Raw genomic sequence first — 19,329 nt, forward strand, 5'->3', positions numbered from 1 at the left:
ATTGACACACATAACTGTAGCATTTTGAATAGCTCCTCTGTTGGCACCTTGTCATATGCCTTTTCCAGATCTACAAACTTAAATACAGATCTTTGTTATATTCCCATGATTTCTTAACTGTCTGTTATAAAGTGAAAATCTGATCCTGACAGCCTCTATTTGGTCCGAATCCAGCTTGTTCTTCAGCATGCTTCTCTTCCACAATCCTTCTCAGCCGTTTCTCAAGTATACTTTCATATATCTTACCATGAATGCTCAGTTGGGAAATACCTCTATAATTCTCACATTCAGTTTTATTTCCCTTTTTTTTTTTTATAAATGGGTACTATGAGAGCTGTACTCCAAACATCTGGAATTCGTCCCTCTGTCCAGGCCCTCTGAACTATGCAGTGCAGTGCAGCCACTGTAAGACTTATACTCCATACTTCAGCATTTCTGATAGAATATCATTTACTTCTGCTGCATTTCCACATTTCAGGTGTTTGATGGCTTTTTCTACTTCAAGTATGTTTATGTATTCTTGATTGCATGCCTGGTCGGTGTTTTTTACCACTATGCTGTCATCACTGCTTGTTTCATTTAGCAGTTTTTCAAAATAATTACTCCATACTTCAAGGATATCTTTTTCTCCTGTTTTCATGTCACTTTTATCATCTCTAATTCCTTTTACAGCACTCTTTCCTCCATTCCTAAGCTTCTTCAACAACCTCCAGAATATCTTGCCACCTCTTGATAATTATTTTCTATGTTCTTACCAAAGTTCTCTCATGACTTTTGTTTAGCTAGTTTTGCACAGAGTTTAGCTTTCTTACATTTGTCTCTGTATTCTCTAAGAGCACAAGCTGACTTATTTACCAGGAACTCATGATACTCTTTCTTCTTTTCCTTACTGCCTCTTTAACTTCCTGTGTGTCTAATTTTTCTGTCCTTGCAGACAACCTCACCACATGTCTCTCTGGCTGAATCAATCTGTTTTCTTCAGGGCTTGCCACTGAATCTCCAAGATTTGGTTCCTGTTCTCAGACTTTTTCATTTTTTTCTTCAATAATAGTTGTGTATTTTAGTCTACAGTTCACATCTGAGAGCTGCTCAACTTTTATTTGCTTTAAAACTTTCTTACATGTTCTTTCTTTCAGTATGAAATTCAATTTTATCCTGCTCAAGACTAAATGGTGATCACTTTCAAATTCTCTGTACACTCGGGTGTCCTGCACCAGGGAGAAAATATCACTATCAACAATAACATAGTCAGTGAGACTTTCCTTATTCCATGTCTCTTCTGTCCATGTGAATTTGTGCACATTTTTATGTTGGAACATGGTGTTAGTAATAACCAGTCCATGTCCTGAGTAGAAATCCAACAGGTATTTGCCATTATTATTAGCTTTGCTGTTTTCTCCAAATTTTTCTGAAATATTTTTGTATGTCTGTCAATCATTTCCTATTCTGCTATTTAGATCCCCAACAAGGACCAACTTTTCCTTTTTCATTTAGTCAGTTGCTTTCTCTAAAACCTCAAAAAATTCCTCCACTTCTACCTTAGTAGAACCTTCTGTGGGACCATAGGCATAAATAAGTCTCATTGTCCAGTTCCCCATTCTCATATTTGCCCACATCACTCTACTTGAGACTGCCTGCCATTCAAGAAGATTAGCCTCGTATTTAGTGTTGAATATGGCTACTCCTTCTTTTTCTTGATTGTTATTGCGTTTTTTTTTGTATTTATTGGTCAGAAAGATCTTACCAATTTCTGCCTTTTTTTGTTTCAGTCACCCCTATTATGTCAATTTGGTACTTATCCAATTCTTCAGCTAGCTCAATTTCTTTTTTATTCAGGCTTGTTATGTTGATAGTATTGATCTTGAGCTCTGGCGATGTTGAGTTAGGGTGGGTTTTAGGATTTGTTCCTGTAGCTAACTTTTTGCTGTTTACCCTGGTTCCATGGTGAAAACAATGGGGGACTTGTTTAACTGGGCGATGCCCCAGCTGGCATGAAATTCTGTCATGTTGTACCATCATTTTTATATTGTGATTTAAGCCAATAAGAGTACAATGTGGTCAGCTAAATCCCAAACTGTCAGCCCATCCTCTTTTGTTCAGTATCCAGGTAGATACCTAACAGGGTGCACCACAAGAAGGTGGAGATTGAACATTAGGTCAGAAGCCCTGGTCGGTTCTCCCCATTCCTTTCAAGGCTATGTGGTCTCCTCTCAGTTATATAGCTTTGAGCCTTAAGCACCCCTACTGGAGTGCATATTTCTCAAATGATATTGCTGCTTGGCAAATTGGTGATATATGTGTGAAGATATGCAGCAACAGCTTTTGTCAATTCTCAATTCATCTTGACAATGCAACAGATAGCAACAAGGGTTGTCATTGTAATTGCTCTAGGTTCGATTTAACTATGGATTATCAGCATTCGAAGAATTATTGTTTTGTAAACCAAACAGAAAAAAGTGCCACAGAACCTGAATGTTCAAAATATTGGATGATTTTATATGCAAGGGAAACATACAGTGGAAAAAATTGTGTGTGAATTTGCACTGATGGTGCTTGAATGATGACTGGAAGGTTTAAAAGCTTAGAAGCCCTTGTGAGGGAAAAATCCCCACAATGTATTTGAACACATTGCATGATTCAAAGAGAAGCTCTTGCTACAAAGGAAATGAGTCCTGCCCTAAATATTGTGTTAAGAACAGACTGTTTTCTGAACTTTTCAAAGAGATGGCTGGAGCAGAACATTCAGCATTACTATTTTACTGCAAGACCAAATGGTTATTACAAGGAAAATGTTTATATCATGTTTATGAATTAAGAGACGAAATAAATAGCAGTCTTCTTGGAAGCAGAGAAGTTTATTGACCACTTACTTGTGATGAAACTGAGCTACTTGGTAGACATATTTGATAAACTAAATATATTAAACCTGCAACTCTAAGGATAAAGTTCACATATCTTAGAGATGAATGACAAAGTTAATGCTTTTTGTGAAAAAAAAAAAAAAGTAGTTATGGAACAAAAAGGTAAAGCAACAAAAATTAGAAATGTTTGCAAATGTGAATGAATTTATCATAACCTACAAGGCAGAAGAGCAACACATCAAAGTTTTACTTGCAACTATTGAAAATCATTTAACAATGATTTTGAAAAGTTGCAGAACTTGACAAAGAATTTGAATTTTTTTATAACTAACAACAACAACATAATGGCAATGTACGAGTGCATTAGAAACCCATTTCAAATTACCCCTGAACGTTTCTTAATTGAAGAAGAGGAACAATTTATAGACTTCACATCATCAATGAAATCAAAAAATTCATTGATGATGAACTTTTTGCACTAAAGAGCTTTTCATGCACTTTTGCCATTTCCAATTATCTTTGTGAAATCGGGTTTTCTGCAGTGGCTGCCTTAAAAATAAAATATAGATCTCAGTTAAATATAGAAAGAGAACTAAGAGTGTCAATTTTCAATGTATCGCCATCATATGAAAAGCTTTACTTCACAACACAGGCCCAGGAAGCCATTAATTTTTAGATTTATTGTTTAGTTTTAATTATTTGCTTGGTATATTTTGCAATATTGATGTTCACTTAAGCATAACTAGTTTATTAAATACATTGAATTTTATATATTTTATTATTTTATTTTCATAGTGTATTTTATGTTTTTGTTTTTATATTATTTTTGTGTCAATAAATAGTTCCATTAAATGCTTTTGTTTCAATAAAGTAGTTTTTCAGTTTTTCCTTTGGTTTCCACTTTCTTTATCCCCCATAGGTTGAGAATCACTGCCTTAAGGATATGTGCCTTGAACTATGGGATACTAAGGCAAATGATGTAAAGTCATTAGCCCAATCATGGAGATACTTAATGAACAAACTTTGTTTGCTGACGTAAATTTGGATAAAGGATGAAAGCAAGAATATAATTTCTGGGCATCTTGAATGTATAGTTGCTTAGTAGATTAGCTCAAAAGTTAATCTTTTTACAGTTTATGGCCTTTACTTGGCGAGTAATAAGTAACAATACCATTCAACTATGGATATGCCAGACAGAGAAAATTGCATATCATTAGATGTGAACTACATTAGAAACTATGAAGAGTTTGTCTCCATTGATGGTAGTTTTCTATATTAGAATAAAAATAAAGATTTTGAGATGGAAATTGCAGCAAAACATCAGATAACGTTAGAAAAACTTAAAAGTGATGAGGATGACACACTTGGGCTTGAATGTGTGCCTACCCAGAATGCTAGAAAATTTATTACGGGATTATGACTATTTCATGCAGGAAGAAAATGCACATCAGCACTAAATACCTGTGCTGATTTTATTTGTGGTTCATCATTATCTGCTAATGAAATTATTTTTATGAATTAAAGTCAATTATTTATCAATAAATTAGTAATTTTGTTACCCAGAGAATGAAAGATTTGTCTAAACTTGTTTTGTTTTATGTATATGCACCTTTTAAACTCTTGATGTACAACTTTTATTGACCCAATTAAAGCCAAATTTGGGCTGTATTATGCTATTCCCAATGTGGCCCTATTAACTTTCATATTCACTGTACATATAAAATAGTGAGAGAAAATATGGAATTGGATGAGTGTGCACACACACACACACATGCACTTAAACAAAAGTTGTACATATATTTAAATTCAGACAGTGGATTAAGTTTTGGTACCAAACTTATACAAACTGGAGATATATAATGTGACCATTACCTTTTACTTCGTGCCTCGCATTCCAAATTTACTAAAAATTTGAAGATTAGCTCTTATTTTATATGCAAGTTCCAAAAAAAAAATCAACAGAGGAATTTCATCACAGAATTTTCTTTACAAAGCAAATAATACAAACTTCTCTTTCTTTCTGTTCAGAGAGAGAGGGATATGGCCATGCCAAGATAAAAGAGACCATCAAGGCGCACATTAAGTGATATTATAAAACACGTCTTCACTTCAGAAAACGAATTTTGCAATCTCCCAAGTTATATCAAAAATAATTTAACTTTTGTATCACTTTGGCAGCATGTCAGTTTACTCTATTCAGATTTGTGGGTGAAGCAAACTAAATTATTTCTTAAATGTACACTGTTTAAACACACAGCTTTTTGCAGTAGAGTTAGAACAATTTATCCAAACAATAACTGCTTGCTTTCTCAGTTGTAAAATTACTTATTTGGTGTATGAAAGAAGCATGTGATGGATATCCAGACATCATTCATGCGCTGATTATTTGCACAAGTTTTTTAAATAGTTATTGCATTTTCTGTTAATTACCACTCAGAAGACATTAAATTAAGAAATAGTGCTTTTTTATTAATAATTTTCTTTTCAATTAGTGATTAAGCAATTATTTTCTTCCATATTTTATATAAACAAAATTTTGTTACAAAGAATGTTTATGAGCAGTATACATTTGTTCCTAGCATGCCTTTATGAAAATTTTGACACTTTTTCTTTTTTCTATCCTTTAAAGTGTTCTTTTTTCACTTAAAGGAAATGTTTTCTGTTTCTCCATTTTTATTTAAACCTTTTATTAATCTTTTTAATAAAGGACAATAATTCATAAATTTAAACGTCTGGTTCAGTTTTTGCATTTTATCATCCCTGTATGAAAAAGAAATTCTTAACAAATTTTACTGAATAGTGAACAATATTTTACTGAATAGTGGAAAAAAAAGTATTAAATTGGGGAGTATGCAAACATAATCAGAACAGCTTCCTTTTTATGCCATGCATTTTTGTCCAAACCATCCATGTAGTAGTTGTTAACAATCTTCCTGTTTGAATTTGATGCCAAAAAAATTCACGAAATTATGCATTAGTTATTTATTTGGAGAGGGTGAAAAACAGTTTTAATAATTATGGAATAATGACGAATAATTGTTGAAAGTTTTTCCACTTGGTTATACTGTAAATTAAAGATACTGAGAAATTATATACTTGGCTTAACCCTTTATCCAAGGGTAAGCAAACAAGTTTGTGCCTGAACTATTTTCAGGACTGGGGCAACAACTCATATAAAGAAGCTCATGACTTCACATCACTTACTCTAGTATCCTATAATGCAAATCGCATCTCCTTGTGGACATGTAATGGGAAGGGTCACTACCCTGACCGGTTTCGACCTTTATTGAAGTCTCATCAGTGGGAGCCAGACCTAGAGGTGATACTAAGGTTGAAATAATGCAGAAGTCATAGTAATGCAGCTTACACTTGGATAAAGGATTAAAGCAAGCATATAATTTCTTGATTCTTTAATTTATAGTATAGCCAAGTTGAAAAACTTCTTTCTCTAATCTAGAGTATTTTAATAATAAGGTGTGACACCTTTTGGATTCTTGTATATGAAAATATGACTTCTGCATTTCTTCAACCTTAGTATCACCTCTAGGTCTGGCTTCTACTGATGAAACTTCAGTAAATTCGAAACCTGTTTGGATGAAACCTGTCGAAACCTGTCTGCACTCTTCCCATAATGCATAGCATTATACAGGGTGTTCGGGATAAATTTGACAGTTTCGTAAGGAAAAAGAAAATCTTCTTTGTATCTATTAAATTTAATGAATTGACAAAAAAACATTACAGGCAGAGTTAATTACAATACTATCAACAAGATTTACTCAAAATAACCACCATTAGCATCGATCACAGCTTCAATTCTGCTTCGGAACCTCGAACAAGCTGATGCTACAGTCTCCCTGGGAAGGGCCGCAAAAACTGTTTTAATTTTATCCATTAACTGGGCTTTTGTATTACTGGAAGTGCGATTGGTGTCTTTTTCAACTGCGCCCCATACAAAATAATCCATGGGGTTAAGGTCTGGGGAGTTTGGAGGCCAAACATTTGGACTGGTGAAGTCGTAGAAATTTTCAGACAACCATTTTTGACTTTTCCCAGAGGTGTGGCAAGGGGCCGAATCCTGCTGCCATACATACGGCCTACCATTGGCTACCCTTGTTATCCAGGGCTTGACTAAAGTTAGCAACTCCACGAACAAAGCCCGAATTCCAATGCCAGGGTTCTTCAACACCTGTTCCTGCAGATTTGCGAGGAATTCTGCTGTACGAACGCAATCAGATCGTCTGCTAGGGATCTTTCTTCTTGCTACATCCTCGTAGTCACCATTGCAAGTCTCTAGTTCATGCCTGATTGTTTTTACTGTATTCAGGGAGCATTGGGCAGCAGTCGTAATATCCTTATTTTGATGGCGGGCACGAATCATCATGATACAAGTTATTCTCTTCCATGATTCAGGTGGGTTCCAGCTATCCATCCTTTCTGACATCTTGTATATGAATGAAGAAGGGTCCAAACTTTTAAATGAAGAGAAGTGTGTGTTAATACATGTAACTTACGGAAAAATATAATTAATTATAAATATGTCAAATTTATCCCGAACACCCTGTATATCTCCACAAGGAGATGTGCTTTTGCATTATGGGATACTAAGGCAAGTGATGTGAAGTCATTAGCTTCTTTATACGAGTTGTTGTTCCAGTCCTGAAAATAGTGCAGATGCAAACTTGTTTGCTTACACTTGGATAAAGGATTAAACCAAGTATATAATTTCTTAGTATCTTTAATTTATAATTTAGAGGAATAATAATCATAGATTCTCAATAATAAGGAACTGCAAAACCTGTTTCAGAGATCCAACAGCCTATCATTCATAAAAGTAAGATATTTGAGTGGTTTGGTCATGTTAGGAGAGCAGATGATCAGTTAACCAAACAAGTACTTACAAATAAAATTGACAAGATCCACAGGAAGACCTTGAACACAATAGATGCATGTGGTAACAAAAGACTTATGATAGGGGACAGATGGAGAAACCCAGTGTTGACGGCATTATACCTAAAATGATCCATTAAGCTGTTGAAGAAGAAGAAGAATTATGTAATCAAAGTTAATAATACAAGGTGTGGCTCTTAAATAACAAGACTGGCTGCAAAAATATGGTTTATTATTATAATTGTACAACTTAATTGTTATCCCTTTCAACATACTCCTCTCCTCTATCTATATACTGTTGCATACGAATTTTCCATTGTTGGAAGCAGTGCTACAAGTCATCAGGTGTAATTTGCTTCAGTAGTGCTGCCGTTTTTTTCCTTTACCTCATCCACTGACAGCAGAGCCAGTCTTGCAGGAGAAGATCATCACGTGGGATGAGACGTGAATTTTCCAGTATGATCCAGAAACAGAGACGATCGATTCGCTGGAAAACTCCCACATCACAGAGAATGAAAAAAGCAAGAATGAGCAAGTCAAAACTGAAGGCAATGCTGATTGTTTTTTTTTTTTTTTTTTTTTTTTTTTTTTTTTTTTTTTTTTTTTTTATTTAAATATCAATGGTATGGTTGAACAGATATCAGACAGTTAACCAACATGAGAGAAGTTACACAAGAGTTAACCAACATGTTAACCAAGCTGAGAGAACGAGTGAGGAAGAAGAAGAGACTGATCTGTGGAAGAGCATTGCTTGGATTCTCCATCAGGACAGTGCGCCAGGCCACAGTGCACTGTCGAAACCTGTCTGGACTCTTCCCATAATGCATAGCATTATACATCTCCACAAGGAGATGTGCTTTTGCATTATGGGATACTAAGATCCCAGTGTTGGACCATTCACCTTACTCACTGGACTTAGCTCCATGCAACTTTTACCTTTTTCCAAAGTTAATCAGCATTGAAGGGCACCCATTTTTGGTCAGTAGATGAGGTAAAGGAGAAAACAGCAGCTCTACTGAAGCAGATAACACCTGATGACTTACAGCACTGCTTCCGACAATAGAAAATTCATATGCAGCAGTGTATAGATAGAGGAGGGGAGTATGTTTGAAGGGGATAACAATTAAGTTGTACAGTTGTAATAATAAACCACATTTTTGCAACAAGTCTCGTTATTTAATAGCTACACCTCATAATTATTATATTGAAAAAAAAGTAAGGTTCTTATATATGCTGGATTATACACTATTTATATAGGAATATTTTTCATTTCTCAGGGGCTCACATTGGTGAGTACAGGCATGGCAAACCTGAGATACTCAAGCTAGACCTAATCATACAGTGTACAATATACACTTGGTATATCATATCTGGAGACTGGTCTTCTACTCTTCTTTCCCTCTACTCTCTCTTACTCCTTCCCCCCTCAGTGCTATTAGAGCAATTTTAGGGGGCAAGGGGATGACTCTTTACTCTCAAACTGTAGTTTCCACTATGTACTAAAAAAAAAAAAAAAAAAAAAAAGGCAAGCCTAGTTGTCTTAAGGTGGCAGCCCCACCACTTGCATATCTATCGTCATGCTGGTTACTTGATACTGGGAAACACATATTACTTTCAAGTCTCAACAAAATCCAAACCGACAGAAAACATGGAAAATGACCGCAAACTGGAAAAGGTTAAGAAAAACTTTAGAAAAAGAAAAACATGGTGAAATATGCTACATGGAACATTAGAAGCATAGCACATAAAGAAGAAGAATTAGATAAAATTTTAAATGACAAAAATATAGAAATTGCAGTTCTTGCAGACACAAAAAAGAAACTTTAAGGAACAAAAGAAATGGCTAACTACAGTATCATATATAGTGGATTGGACAAACAAATACATGCAAAAGCCGGTGTAATGATTTGGATCCATAAATCAATTAAAGCAAAAATAACTCATTATACATACTGGAATGAAAGAATATTAGAAGTGCGATTAAATAAAGAAAATTTAAGTTGTTGGAATGTATGCCCCTGAAGAAGGAAAAGAAGAAGAAAATGATTACTTTTACAGAGTAACAAGGAATATATGAAAAATTAAACAAAACAGACCATATAATTATAGCTAGAGATCTTAATGCCAGAATAGGAATGAAAAAAATTAACAATAATATGCAAAAATTTGGAGAACCAAAAGTAAACAAAAATGGAAAGCGACTCATTAATTATATAATTTAAAAATAATGAATGCATTTTACAAACGTAAAAATATACTTAAATATATGTGGTGTGCAAGAGGACAAAAGTCAATAATGAACTACTTTATAGCAAATGAAAAAGCAGCAAACCTCTTCCTAGACGTTAAAGTTAGAAGAGGGCTAGAAATTGACACAGATCATTATTTAGTACAGGCAAAACTAAGATTTCCACCAAACTGGCTACAAAAAATAAACAAACTAGAAACGAAATCTAATTACAAAGTAAGACTACTAAATGATTCAAGTATAAGAAATTTATACCAACAGGGGATTAATAACTACTTAGAAAAAATACAAGAAAATGAAGACATTGAGAAAGAATGGAATAATATAAAAGAAATTATCACATCAGCAGCATATGAAAATCTAGGAACACACAAAAAATATAAAAATAAAAAATTACATATATGGGAACAATGAAATAAAAACAATAATTGAAAATAAAAAGCTGGCTTTTAAAAGATGATTAAGTAGCAAAAAAACAAAGATGAGATTGAATATAAAAAAAGACGAGCAATAGCTGAGAGACAGAGAAAGTTGGGAAAAATTTGTTTCATATCTAGAAAATGACATACAAAATAAGATCCAGTGTGTACAAAATACTAAAACACATAAATGCAGATGTAAAAGAGTTCTTGGATTACTTTATATATCTTTGGACAGATAATACTGGAATCAAAAATAATTACACCAGAGACTTACAAAATACCTTAAATGATATGATAAGAATGAAAGGACAACCTAAATACAATAAAAAAAAAATAAAAAAAAAAATGGTAAATCAGCAGAAGATAGGATTAACTCTGAACTGTATAAATTTGCTGGAAAAAAATTTCATCAAAGATTACTAAAATTTTTAAATAAAATATGGATAAATACCAATAGAATGGAATACACGCATAGTAATACCTATGTTTAAAAAAGGGGATAAAACAAAACTTGCTAACTACAGAGGTATTAGTTTATTGAATACATGCTACAAAATGTATAGCAGAATACTTAATGAAAAACTAAAAATATACAGTGAAAAAATATTATTAGAATGTCAAAATGGATTTAGAAAAGGATGCTCTACAATGGATGCAGCTTTTTTTTAAAACTACTTATTAAAAAAAAGAAGTGAATTGAATTTGGAAACTTATCTTTTTGTTTATAGATTATGAAAAAGCATTTGACAGAGTAAAAAGATATATACTGTTTGATATATTACAAAAAATAAATATACCTAATATTTTACTACATGCAATATTGAATATATACAAAGATAATGAAATAAAAATAATAAATGAAAAGTTGTGTGAAAAACAATCTATAAACCAAGGAGTAAGAGAGGGATGCTCTCTGTCTCCAACATTTACATTAATGAAATATTAATGCAGTGGAACACCTTAAACGATCAAGGTATAGAAATTTCCCAGAATAACAAAATAAATATGCTATTATTTGCAGATGATCGGGTAATAATATCAGATAAGGAAGAATGTTTACAAAGAGCAATATATAATTTAAACATTATAGTAGAACAGTTTGGAATGAAAACTTCCATAGATAAAAAACTAAAATGATGGCATTTTGTGGACAAACTCCAATTAGAAGCAAAATAGTTATTAACAATAAAATAATAGAACAGATAAATACTTTCCGTTATCTTGGATGTGAAATATCATATGAAGGAGAAAAAAAAAGACATAAAATTAAAAACTTCAAAATTTTTACAGATTATAGGCCTGATAAATAGAACACTCAACCCAAATATAATGAAACTCACTTGAGAATATACAATACTTTAGCAGTGCCCACATTATTATATTGCAATGAAATTTGGGCAATAAACAAAGAATGGAAACAAATGAAATGAGATTTATGAGAAGAACTGCAAAATACACATTATTAGATCAAAAAAGGAATGAAGACATTAATAAAGAACTAAAAACAAAATCAATAGAAGAAAAACTAAACAATTATAAACAAAAATGGATTGAACATGTAAACCAAATGGCCAACACCTGACTTCTTAAACAAATACTAAAATATAAGCCAATTGGGAAGAGAAGGCATGGCAGACATCAAAAAAGGATTTTGGATGGATAAGGAGACTAGAATAGACCAATATGGTCTATATCCGTAATTAGTGTTATGATGATAATGCTATTTTTCAACTATATAAAAAAATATTGTGATGTACGTTATAATATTGCTTTACTGTGTATGAATATTACATTCAAAAGTGAATGTTCTTGTTGATTTTGCTATCTTAAATATATTCATTTTTAAGAGGAAATGATTTTTTCCAGATGTATTGTAAGCATTTAATATTATATTAGAAAATATATGCTTGCTAATGTCTAAATTCTATGTCTATGTTCTTTTTATATTACTTAATAGAAGGAAATTAACTGGAGAGAGAGGTCAAGAAAAATGCTAGTATTTTCTTCTGATAGTGGCTTTCACTATGCTGGTGACGGAAAGGTAAATTATTATTAATTTCAAAATAGTAGTCACAGAAACGATTTCTCTGTCTATTCTAACATATGTAACAATATGATACAAAATTATTGTCAGCAGGCAGGTGGAAGAACGTACATTGACTTGTAATCTGCACATTGAAAGTTTGACTGTTAACAAGCAGTACAATTATCCTGTGATTTATAACAGGAATGATCATAGCTCTATGAATATAATCCTCTTCAAGCAGTGTGAAAAAATTGCATATTCAACTTGCTGTTAATCAACGATCGCCATTGGACTGATATACAAGGTGAGTACCTAGAACAAAGACGATCAACGCTAAATTCTATATAGCGTAATGGCACTCCGCTTCAAAGTTTGCAAAGATATGCTTATTGATATTACATCTGTTATGAAGTGTGCAGATAAATGCAAAAGCAGTTATCATTTTTATTGTGCTGGTCTCAGCAAAAGCCACTTTAAAAAGCTCTCTAATGACAGAAAACAAAAATGGAAATTTGGCAAACGACAAAGACCTGCTCAGTATTCATCTGCTTTATTCCACAATGCTAACCAACACTTGCCGGCATCTTCTCACAGGGGTGATGACTCATGCTTCCCAGAGAAAAGTAACATGGACAGTATATGTATTATAGATTTAATGGGGATAATGAAAGAATTGAAATAAATACATTAACGACTTAAGAAGTTTAACAGAATATACTTCAAACAAAATAGATGACTTTCTGGTTGTCATTGCTGGCCTGACACAAGAAGTTAAGGAATTCAAAACAAATGTTGAATTAGAAAACACAGATATGTAGCTGCACAGGTAGCTTTAAAAAAATTCATGAAACAGTGGATGACCTGAATCAACATGCAATAATCTCAAAACCTGGAAATTGTTGATGTTTCCCCATGAGCCATGCAAACTTAGGCATGAAATAGCAAATAAAATTGCACATAAAACAAGATTAATATAATTAAGATGATGGTGCAGCTATGCATCATGTTCTTAGTGGGGAGCAATGCCTATCATAAAATTTAAAAGAAAAGCAGACACAAATGGCTGGAAGGACACAAAAATATCAAATACAAACTAAGTATAACTGACAATTTTAAAGAAAGCAAAATATATCAAAATGAGTGCTTGACAGGAAATTTAAAATATCTACTGTTTATTGTAAAGAATTATACTACAAATATCTGGATCAAGCAGGGTCAAAATATGGCAGATCAGAAGTGAAGAAGAAGACGTGTGTAAACTTCGAGAAAACAGTGAGATTAAAAACTGACCCGCGAACTACAATGGCAGATGAGAATAATAACTGTGATGTCACTTTTCTTCAATAGAATTAAGCTTTTTATCCTCAAACAACAATTTAAGTACTTTGAATATGTTGCAAAATATTCAAAGATGGCAGATCTGGAAGTTAAAGCCATTTCTTCTTATCCTTTAAAACCAAGAATTTGAAAAGATATATTGATGACATTTTCCTAATAAATAAATTAGAACAAATAGAATTACTTCTAGATAATTTAAATTATCAGCTAGATGTCCTGTTAACAGAAATCTGGGTTAAGACAAAAAAGTTAATTTGTAACATTTAAGCGGATTTAAAAATTATTATCAATGTAGAAATTATAACAAATCTGAAGGTGTAATTTTCTTTATTCGAAACTCCACATCTGTTAATAACATTACTAACATAAAAATGTCAACTTATATTTAGAACATCATAACACACACACACATTTAAAAAAATGTTGAATGACTAGAAACAAGAAAAATGAAAACAAAGTTTAATAGCATAACTAGTTTCAGCTTGTATCACCCTTCTTCAGGTCCACATTAAAAAAGAAATAACCAGTAAAACATAGAGGAAATAACTGTAAACATCACGGAAAGTTAGTGTATGTATATTCAACATTGAAGTCTGCACATTCAAAACAGTTTTGAATGTGCAGACTTCAGTGCTCAGATCTTGAAGTTAAAGCCATTTCTTCTTCTTCTTATCCTTTAAAACCAAGAATTTGAAAAGATATATTGATATTTTCCTAATTTGGAGCCATGGCCATGAATCTCTCCTGAACTTCCTAGAACATCTAAATAATCAACATCCAAACATAAAATTTATGGCTGAGTTTGAAGCTAATGGTTCTCTTTCTTTTTTGGACATCAAACTGACCTGTTCCTCAGAGCAATCAAAATTTTGATTTATAGAAAAGCTATCAACACCACCAGATATCTCCACGGTCAATCCCATCATTATCCTCCTCAAAAGTTTGGAATCATTTCTACACTAGGACATCATGCTCGCTCCCTTCTTGATGATGAGATAGAACTTAATAAAGAACTCAATTTTCTCAGGTCTACTTTTCAACTAAATGGTTATTCACAAAAAACAATTGACAAATTCCTATTAAATCCACCTGCATGCAATAATGAAGAGACCAATAGGGTGAAAGGTAATATTTCTATACCATACATAAGCTCTGTCTCACCCAAATTGGCCAAGGTTCTTAGGAAATACAACATAAGAACTTTATTTACTCCTCTTCCAAAAATCCGCTATTTAGTGAGCCATCCGAAACCTAGACATCACAGCCTTAAATATCCTGGTGTTTACCAGATTTGGGGCAACTGTGATATACCTTACTTTGGCCAGACAGAGAAATCGATAGAGTTACTCATTGAAGAACATAAGAGAGATGTCAGTTACAGGAGAAGGCGAGCCAGTGCTTTGTCTAGTCATGTTCTGTTCTCAGCCGATTCTAATGAATAAAACCTTAGCTATACAGTCCTATGGGACAAGTCTAATAACATTTTCCATTGCCAGGATGAATTAGAAAGAAAGATCATAGAATCAAAAGAAATCATTCTCAACCCCCTACATTTCAAGTGAGATGTTATACACATGCATACGCCCATCAGTGAAGCCAACGAGAGAACAGTTTTGAATGTGCAGGCTTCAATGTTGAATATATATATATATATATATATATATATATATATATACACACACTAACTTTCCGTGATGTTTACAATTATTTCCTCTATATTTTACTGGTTATTTCTTTTTTAATATGCACTGCACTTGAAGAAGGCTGATATAAGCTGAAACTAGTTGTGCTATTAAACTTTGTTTTCATTTTTCTCAGTTTCTAGTCATTCAATATTTTTTTTTTAAAATGTATATTAGCCAAATAAATTAATCTTCCTACACACACACACACACACACACACACATATATATATATATATATATATATATATATATATATATATATATATATATATATAAATAAAGAGAGAGAGAGAGAGAAAAAATGTTTTACCTTGGGTAAAATATATGTTAAAGATACCAAGCTATTTTAAACCTGGTTTTTACTCCATTTCCCAAGTAAGCAAACAGACAAATAAGTCAAGTTTGCACCTGCACGTAATGCAAGTCTAGGTGACCCACAAAGTAGTGCAAATCTAGGCAACTCGTGGTAAAGGTGGAATAAGCTCTGATCACTATTCTTAATATTTACCCTTAATGCAAAGCCCATCTCCTTGAGATGTATGATGCTATGCATTAAAGGCAAGGGGTCACTACCCAGAACTGTTTCAACCTTTATTGAGGTATCATCAGTGGGAACTAGGCTTAGAAATACCAAGGTTAAATAATACAGAGCGTATAAGTACCAAAACAAGTTACCATAAGGTGTTTTGACCTTATTAAATAAAAATCTCAGGATGAGAGATAGATGTAGAAAGTTTTTTACCTTGGGTATAATATATGTTAAAGATACCAAGCTATTTTAAACCTGGTTTTTACTTCATTTCCCAAGTAAGCAAACAGAGGGTAAATATTAAGAATAGTGATCAGAGCTTATTCTACCTTTACCACGAGTTGCCTAGACTTGCACTACTTTGCCGGTCACCTAGACTTGCATTACGTGCAGGCGCAAACTTGACTTATTTATCTGTTTGCTTACTTGGGAAGCAAGCATTATATATATATATATATATATATATATATATATATATATATATAATGGCTGTATATAGGTCACATTGCTACACATACACGTAGTCCAACTTTATGCAAAAACTCAAGTATAGTCGAGATGAGATAGAGTGACAATGTTCCTGTAAATGAGGATATGAATATTGACTTGCTGAGGAATAGCAGCTCCTATCAAGATTATCTTGATTGCATGGACTCGAACAATATACTGGCAGCCCTCGGTTTACGGCAGTTCAATTTATGCCAGATGCCTGAGCGTGCTTTCTTACTGTGGTCTTAGTGTGGTCTGACTGAGAAACAACGCGTGCAGGCACTCTAGCGTTTGAGTGTTTAGTGAGCTAACTATGACGTATATGTATCAATCCTAGTTATACTCTTGAATGTACCTAATTGTTCTATTTAATTTTTTTTACATGCATATATATTTAAATTGTTAAAGTATGTTGCATACCATGTCTGATAAAAGAAGTGTAGAAAAGTTAGCAGAACTTGGTGTTAAGAAGATGGAGGTGATTCAAAGAATGGAAGATGGACAGACACGTGCTAATGTCTGTAGAAGTATGAACTTGCCTCCATCGACTGCTGCAACAATCTATGGCAGTACTAAATGCAAAACATGTAAGTTATAGCAGGGGTAAACTTCATGAAAAAATGTAAAAATTATTATTATGGGTGGATGACTTGAATCAGAAAAACATTCCTCTGACGCAGGCTGTTATAACTGAGAAAATAAATTTTGAGGATCTTAAAAAGACAGATGGAGCCAAAGAAACATTTTTAGGAAGCAAAGGTTGGTTCATGAGATTTAAGTCTCGAAGTAAGTGCCATAGTGTCAAATTATGTGGCAAGTGCAGATGTTGCGGCAGCAGCTGCTTTTCCTAAAGAATTTCAAGACTGTGTAGAACAAGGAAGTTATCCTCCTAATCTCATTTTTAATGTTGATGAGTCTGGGCTCTACTGGAAAAAATTGCATCATGCATCTTCATTTCCTATGAAGAACTTTCCTCTCCAGGTTTTAAAGCTGCAAAAGATAGACTTGCGCTTTTGTTGGGTGCAAATGTCTCTGGAACTTTGAAGCGTAAACCAATGTTGGTGTACCATTCACAGACACCATTCGCCTTCAAGGGTTTAAAAGCCATGCTGCCATTCTATTGGAAATGGAACAAGAAAGCTTGGGTTACACAAGACGTTTTTATAGATTGGTACACAAATTATTTTTGTCCTACCATGCTTCGCTTCTGTAAAGAAAATGATTTTCCAGCCAAGGCATTGTTTCTCTTGGATAATGCCCCTGGACATCCTCAAAACCTTGCTGAAGTAAAATCACCATTGGATGTCAAGGTTGTTTACATGCCCCCAAACACATCGCTTTTGCAACCGATGGATCAGGGGATTATATCTTCAAAGCCTCAATATAACATCTATGGAAATGGTAAGAGTCTTGGACATTTCAGGAAAAACTATTAAAGACTATTGGCGGCTCGTCAATATTTTGAAGATCATTAACAACATCAAGGCAGCTTGGAATGAAGTGTCAGCAAAGTGTTTAAAAGGAGCATGGTGAAAACGTCTTCCAGCATTTATGCACGACTTCGAGGAATTAGAGCAAGAGGAGAATGTTATTGAAGACGTTACCAAGCTTGCGCGAGAAGTGGGATTGGACGATATTGCAGCTGAAGATGTGGCAGAAGTCTTGGAGAGCCATGATGAACCACTTTCCAATGAAGACCTAATAGAATTAGCCGAACAATTAAGTCAAATCTAAAGGAGGAGAAAGAAAACGAAGAAGGTTTTCTGAGAGATATAAAAACGGCCATTTACAGCGTATCCTTGCAAGCATAGAGACATTGACTGATGAACTCTGCGAAATGGACCACGATTGGGAATGGAGTGCAAACGTAAAAAGGAGTGTAATCTCATCTATTCGACCTTACACTGAACTCCTTAAAGAAAGAAAAAGAAAATCTACTCACTTTTTCAAAAAAAATGCAGGTGATCCGAAACCAGGAACTTCAACATAGAAATATGTAATATCTTTTTGAAATTTCATATTTTTCGTATATAATTTTGTTTTGTTTTCATTATTAATAATTTTGTTTTAACAAATATATAAGAATGTATTATCAAAGTTTTAAATATAATAATGTTACACATACTTCATGTGCATATTTTTTGACTGCGCAGAACATAACTTTGTACCTCCCATTAAAATTTGGTTCATTTTATGCCGATTCTGTTTACACCCATTTTTTCAGGAGCAGAAGTGAGGCGTAAACAGAGGGCTGCCTGTATTAATGTGCTGACTAGAGAATTCAATTGTTCTACATCGTGTCTAGATCATGTATTTGGGAGAAGTTTAAGTACAAACAAAATCTAAGCAGCAGTCTTGTGTCAACCTCTTGTGGATAACTTCCTAATTGTTATTAAAGTGCACTTGCAAGTATAGCACATTGACATTACAACCAAAAACATCCCCTACACAACAGTTGATTCCAGAGTATTGAAATCTAACTTGATCACTGTTTTTTGAGAAGCGATAATGATGGAAACAAATATTGATACCTTGTATCATAAATTTATTGAGATATTAAACAGTAAAATACAAGACTCAACCAAAATTATAATAATAGACAAAATGAAAGAAACTTAGCCCTGGATTACACAGGACATTAGACACTGTATAAAAAGTTTAAAAAATACCCACACAGTCGATATTATGAACACCGTTTCAAGTACTATGAAAATCTAATACACATTAAATTAAAAAAAAGTAAAAACAAATACTACAGAAATGAATTCCTCAAATGCCAAGGAAACTTCAGAAAACAATGGAAGTTTGCGATTAAATTAATTGGCAAAGATATAGGCAAACAAA

The 19,329-nt window shown here is 33.3% G+C and overlaps 1 protein-coding gene across 2 annotated transcripts in view; it reads left to right on the forward strand.

The window, feature by feature from the left end:
* The window catches only part of mys (position-specific antigen beta subunit myospheroid), a 390,003-nt gene that overhangs the window by 121,585 nt on the left and 249,089 nt on the right, over window positions 1-19,329 (forward strand). For both annotated transcript variants that reach the window (XM_090394055.1, XM_090394056.1), the window contains exon 8: window positions 12,376-12,459. In XM_090394055.1, the coding sequence (XP_090250181.1) occupies window positions 12,376-12,459 (84 nt within the window). The remainder of the gene's footprint in view (window positions 1-12,375; window positions 12,460-19,329) is intronic.

The sequence above is a fragment of the Typopeltis vanoorti genome, chromosome 6 (assembly GCF_054136105.1).
Source record: "Typopeltis vanoorti isolate ZY-2024b chromosome 6, IOZ_Tvanoo_1.0, whole genome shotgun sequence".
Classification (NCBI taxonomy): domain Eukaryota; kingdom Metazoa; phylum Arthropoda; class Arachnida; order Uropygi; family Thelyphonidae; genus Typopeltis; species Typopeltis vanoorti.